This window comes from Bos javanicus, chromosome 29 (assembly GCF_032452875.1).
Source record: "Bos javanicus breed banteng chromosome 29, ARS-OSU_banteng_1.0, whole genome shotgun sequence".
NCBI lineage: Eukaryota > Metazoa > Chordata > Mammalia > Artiodactyla > Bovidae > Bos > Bos javanicus.
Window position 1 is genome coordinate 45,745,372 of NC_083896.1, and position 5,660 is coordinate 45,751,031.

The 5,660-nt window shown below is 60.8% G+C and overlaps 1 protein-coding gene across 5 annotated transcripts; it reads right to left on the reverse strand.

The window, feature by feature from the left end:
• Positions 1–456: 456 nt before the first annotated feature.
• On the reverse strand, positions 457–5,382 carry TMEM134 (transmembrane protein 134). Of its 5 annotated transcripts, none has more exons than XM_061407177.1 (7): positions 5,132–5,381; positions 4,187–4,251; positions 3,672–3,761; positions 3,432–3,508; positions 1,235–1,486; positions 975–1,028; positions 457–873 (listed from the first exon to the last, which is right to left on the reverse strand). In XM_061407177.1, the coding sequence occupies exons 1-7, from the start codon at positions 5,303–5,305 to the stop codon at positions 791–793; spliced, it is 795 nt and encodes a 264-aa protein (XP_061263161.1). In that variant the 5' UTR covers positions 5,306–5,381; the 3' UTR covers positions 457–790. The 5 variants fall into 5 exon arrangements, with proteins under 5 accessions (XP_061263161.1, XP_061263162.1, XP_061263163.1 ...); XM_061407178.1 differs by having other exon boundaries at positions 1,235–1,381; positions 5,132–5,380; XM_061407179.1 differs by having other exon boundaries at positions 1,235–1,279; positions 5,132–5,379.
• Positions 5,383–5,660: the final 278 nt, after the last annotated feature.

The following is a 5,660-nucleotide window of genomic DNA, read 5'->3' on the forward strand; positions in this document are numbered from 1 at the left end:
GGGAAGTAGGGCAGTGGGTGGAGGAGTCTGGGCGGCTGCCTCCCGGTGGCCCACATTCGGAGCTGGCTGTGGCAGCCCAGGGCCCCAGAGCCAGGCTGGAACCAGGATACCAGCCTCCAGGCCCCAGGCCTGCGTCACCAGATTGCCCCTGGCCAGGGCTGGGGGGTGGGAAGGCACCAGTGCTGCCCTCTGACTGGAGACCCAGCAGGACTGACTCAGCTAAGGGCGGGGAGAGCCTTCTCCGGGCTTGCAGGGCAGAAGAGCTCAGGCCCAGGTCTGCTGCTAATGAGCTGTGTGACCTTGGGCAAGTCTTGGAGCGTCAGGGCTGTATGTGTACCATAGGGAGGAACAGTCCCAGAGCCCTTCAGCCCCATGGTCAGTCCTTCTCTTGGCCTTTCTAGGAGGGGGCTGTGGCCAGCCTGGTGGCCGGTGGCAAGTAAAAAGCCAACTGTGGGCTGAAATTAAGCACCGCTTTTATTAGCACAAAACATCACCAACCCAGCAACCCCAGGGCCTGAGAATAAGTTAAGGCACAGAGAGGGAAGGGGCGACTTTCCCAGGCTCACATGCTCACTTGGGTAGTGGCCCAAGACCCACACGCCCCAAACTTCCTGAGCAAACTCCCGAGAGGACTAGGGGGCTTGAGGGTCCCGGCGGGGCTTTTCCCTTGAGATGAGGGACCCGAAGCCGGGCGCGGACCCCGGGAGTGCCCCTCTAGGGATGCGAGGAGGCCGCACACACTGGGGCCTCTCGGCGCTGACGCTGGATCCCGCCGTCTACCTCCGGTTGCTCACTTCTCGAAGTAGGGCAGGTAGAAGAACTGGAAGCCCCGGTGACCCTTGACGGCGCAGTAGATGAAGATCACGTGGTAGACTGCAGGGCGGGGTCTGTCAGTGCCGGACCCCGCCCACTGCCTGCCCAGGGCCCCGCCACGCCACGCCCACATCCCGCCCTCGCTCACCGCCCACTCGCACCTCCTGGGACCAGCAACAGGAAGCCCGGCACGAAGAAGATGGCGCTGGAGACACCTGCGGGAGGGGAGGAGGGGTCCGGTCAGGGCAGGGAAGCTCCCAGGCGGGCTCAGTGCCTGGGCAAGTCTCCCTCTCCGAGGTCAAAGGGGGTGTTTCCTGCCGGGAGGGTGCTGACCGCTGGAGGAAGTGGAAGGGCTTGCCAAGGACCCCTGGGTACAAGAGGGGAGTGAGCGCTGCCTGCGGGGGTCGGAGGGGCCGCTCACCTGGCGAGGGGGCCACCTCCAGTCCCACGCCGGTCAGGATCAGCACTGCACACAAATGGAGCCGCGAGGGTGAGGGAGGCGCCGCAGGAGGCAGAAGCTGGTGGCAGGGTGGGGACCTCCACCCGCGATCTCCCACGTGGCTTAGGTCTGAGGAATGGTGTCCCCCACCTAAGCTGAAGGCCCCCTGGGTAGAGACCCTCCAGGGGAAGCTCACCAAGCTCTGTGTTTTCAGGGCAGGACACCTGGAAGGCCCTGGGAAATGTCCGTGAAAGGACATTTTTGTCTGCTCCTTGGTGTGGCTCCTTTAGTCAGTCAGCAAACACTTAACGGAGTTCAACTGCTAAGTGCCTGGTACTGGGAATCCCACCGGGAACGGCAGATGAGGTCTCTGCCTCCAGGCCCTTCCAGAGTGGAGCAACCAACAAGAACCTCCAAACTCCTGTGATCAGGCAGCTCAGGAGCCTGGGGAATCAGAGAGGGCTCCTTGGAGGCAGTGGCATCTAAGCTGAGCAAGGGTAGTAGCAGCAGGAGCAGTCACCACTTAGTCACCTTTTACCAGGTGCTAGCAGGCACTGGGCTAAGCGCGTTACATGCAGTGCCTTATTTAATTATCACCTTGATTGAATAGGTATTATCATCCCCACTGTGAAGAAGAGGAAACTGAGGCACAGAGTTTGGGGAGGGGGAGGAGTAACTTGTCCCTGGCTATATTGGGAAGGTGGAGGTCATCTGACTTCAGAGGCTTTGTTCTGGGCATCCCACAGGCAGAAAGGGAGAACAGTGTTCCAGACGGGGAAACAGGCTGGCAAAGGCCCAGAGTCTGGAGGAACTTTCTAGGAACTTCCAGCTTTTGGGGAGACTGGAGAGGCAGAGTCCAGGCTTGGAGAGGGATGTGGACTTTGGTTAATGACAGTGGGCACTGGGGACGCTGAGGTCACGGCTGGATCAATTTTTCAGATGCTGAGAGTCCTGGGTCCCCAGTTTTAGGATGGGATGGGCGGGGAAATGGGGAGCTGGGCTCTGCAGCCCTGAAGATTGTGGGGTACAGCACAGAGGCTTGCAGGACCACCATGGACTGCTGTGTGGCTTGTGTCCTGCACAGAACACCTCAAAAAGGATGAGATGGCGGCTGAAACTCACTCTCAGTATCCTGGCTCATGGCTGTGGGCTCTGCCCACTCAGAAGAGGCATCTTTTTCTAATTCCTCTTCCTAATTTATGGGTTGTGGCAGCCCACAGGCCTGGCAATGTCACTGATGTGGGTTTAAATCCCAGCTCATCTACCTCCCAGCTGTGACCTTTCACCTGTGTCCTTATTTTTGAATTGGGAGAGTAATAATGTTTGCCCCGTCGGGTGATGAGGATAAAATGAGGTAAGGCAGGTTGCCAGTGTGACTCCAAGTGTTGGGAAGGTGGCAGCTCCCTCCCCTGCACACACACCCAGAACTGAAGCAAGGATGCTGCTCAGCTTTCCTGCTAGGGGGCTCTGACCTTCCTGGAGGACGGAGAGCGGCTGCCACAGTGGGGCCCATGTTACGGGCTCCTCTTGATCCCAACCCTAGACTCTTTCAGGGGGACCCTGATTCCTCAGCCCCACAGAATGAGAAAAGGAGTCAGAAAACATCTGGCTCTGGTTTCTCTCTGCTCGGGGCCTCAGTTTCCCCATCTGAATAATGGGTGCGGGGGAGAGGTCCTTGTCAGCTCTCAGACTCCAGAGGAAGGGAACTGACAGGTACCCTGTGGCTCGGGCTGGCAGGGTACTCTGCAGTCCTGGCCACTGGGCCGGGCGTATCCCTGCTCACCTGCCCCTACATTTAGGTTCTGAGTAGTGGCCCCACCTCTCACTTGCTGTGTGACCTCGGTAAGGAAGCCTGCTCTGCACCTGGTTCAAAGTAGACACAGAATAAATAGTAGCTGTTACTTTCTCTTCCCTAATGGATTAAACAGACTGAAAAAAAAAAAATAAGGAAAAGTTTGGAGCATGGAACCAGGTTCCATTTTCAACTATGTGTGATTTTTTGGCTCTGTGACCAGGAGGCTGCACCTGCCCCTCCCAAGGCCTCAGCTTCCTCATCTGTAAAATGGGGGTGGGGTCATGCCAGCCAGCTGCCTCCTCAGGGTGCTGGGTGGTTCACGAGGGGTGCAGAACCTGAGCAAAAGGAGGGTGGAGCCCTGATGGGGGTAGGCAGGGCACTCACCCAGCCCCAGCAGGAGAAGCAGGAAGGAGGCCAGCACTACCCGGTGGTTCTTCTGGATCAAAGGGTGTTGAGTCCAGCTGGATGGCAGCAGAGCAGGAAGAGTGTGGACGCGTGACAGGAGGCCCACCTCCTCCCGTGGGCACCCTCCCCCGCCCAGAGGACAGGGACAGCGGGGGAGTAGCTGGGGCTGCCTGTGTGGGGGCAGGGGCCACCGGTGGTGGGATCAGGGCAGAGTCTCACCTGCAGCACGCATTGTAGGAGCGCTGAGTGCTGCTGCTGATGCTGCTAAAGGACCACTGGGAGCTGCGGATGGATGTTTGGCCAGAATCCCTGCAGGACGAGTGGGCCCAGTGAGGGGACAAGGGAGGTGAGGAAAGGGACCCTTTGGGACAGGAATCATGACGTGGGGCATGGTGTGGAGACTGGGGCTGGGTGTTCCTACAGGAGAGGGGACACTGACAGAGGACCAGGGTGAAGAGGAATTCAAGGGCTGGGGGTTTCTGCAGGACAAGCCACCTGTGAGAAGGCAGGGGCAGCCCAGGCCGGGGGTTTCTGCAGGATAAAGAGCCTGGTGAGGTGGGCGGGTGGGGTTGGCACTAGGGGAGGCTGCAGGACAGGGACCCCACGTAGGGGTCTCTTTAGGACAGGACGTGATACAGCTGAGTGAGGTGAGGTGGACGACTGAGCAGCGCCTGGGCACGGGAGCCAGAAGCATGGGGCTAGGAGTACGGGGTGGGTCCCCACCTGGCCCTGACCTGCTGCTGACTCCCCCATCCGGCTCCGGAGAGGCCTGGGCTCCATCCTCGTCGTTCTCCAGGTTCTATCCCAGAACACAGAGCTCAGAGGGGATACTGGGCTCAGGCCCTTCCTCACTCCCCTCTGGTGGAGAGGAAGAAAGGCAGCCCACACAGCTGTTTGCCTGGCCGCTTGACAGCTGCTCCCTCCGCCCTCCCAGCAGAACGGGTTTGGTGATTCATAGAAACTGAAACCCAGGTAGGAGTATGTGCTGGGGGCTTTGGCAGGGACGAGCCAGCAGGGGCCAGGAGATCTCCCAAGCTTTGGGAGTCAGGGTGGAGGTGTCAGGATGGTATTTCGGGGGCCCAGTATGGAGGCCCTGGATTTGGGAGGCCAGAGAAGGGCAGGCCAATCGTTTCAAGGTTTGGGGCACAGGAATCTTGTTCAGGCTCCCAAGACAAGGAGTCTAGAGATGGTGGAGGTCCTCTGGAAAAAGGGGGATTTCCAGTTTAGTGGGAGCCATGGTACGGGCAAGGACTCACTCATCATGTGAGTCAGGGCCTTCAGCTCTGGAGAAAAGGATGGGGTGGGGACTTCCAGAACAGAAAAGGGGGTGCTGGTTCCCGTTGGATTATCTGGCCTGGGGCTCTCGGGGCTGCTTTTGAGTATGGACAAAGTTTGGTTCAAGTACAGAAGAGCTCCCCATCCCTGTGGGGTAAGGAGAGGGAGGGTCAGTAGCCAGGATAGATGGGGACTCAAGGTTGGGGTCTCCAGCTGGGGTGGGGGCGAGCTCCTAGGTGCTGGGGACTGAAATCAGAGCTGAGAGGGTCTGGGCAGGGATTTGGATCAGTGGCCACCTCCCGGGGGCGGTCTCCCGCTCCGGCCGAGTCGCGGTTCTCCAGGGTCCCGCCTGGGGTCCGTCCAGACTCGGGCGAGGGTGGGGTGAGGTGGGCCGGGCGGTTCACCTGGTAGCGCAGCCGGGACTGCTTGTCCTCGTCGGCCACCTCGAACCGGGCCCGGCGCTCGAAATGCAGCGGCCCGAAGCGGGCGACCCCGCTGGGCTCGAGCCCAGGGCCCGTGTCCTCCAGGGACAGCTCGAAGGCGTCATCGATGCTGAACTGGGGCCGGGAGGCACTCATGACCCCGGCCCGCTCAGGCGCGCTGCGCGGTCGCCTTCTGCGCCCGCAGGCCCCGCCCCCGCGCGCAGGCCCCGCCCCCGGGCCGTCGTCTAGGTTGCTCGACGGTCCGGCGCCCTGGCCGAGGCCCCGCCCTTACATGACGGCCCCGCCCCCCGTCCGCCTTCAGCAGGCCAGAGCTGCCGAGCGCCGAGCAGACCGATGGACCGGGCCCGCTCTCTTCCGGAACGAGCTGGGCTCGCCGCGCCGCCTAGCGGCCGCCTCGACCAACAACAACGAGTGCCGCTCTCGGAGGCAATCCCTGGGTGTATCCAAGGGTCTTGGAGGGGCTGCCACGCGCCAGCATTACAGGTCCGAA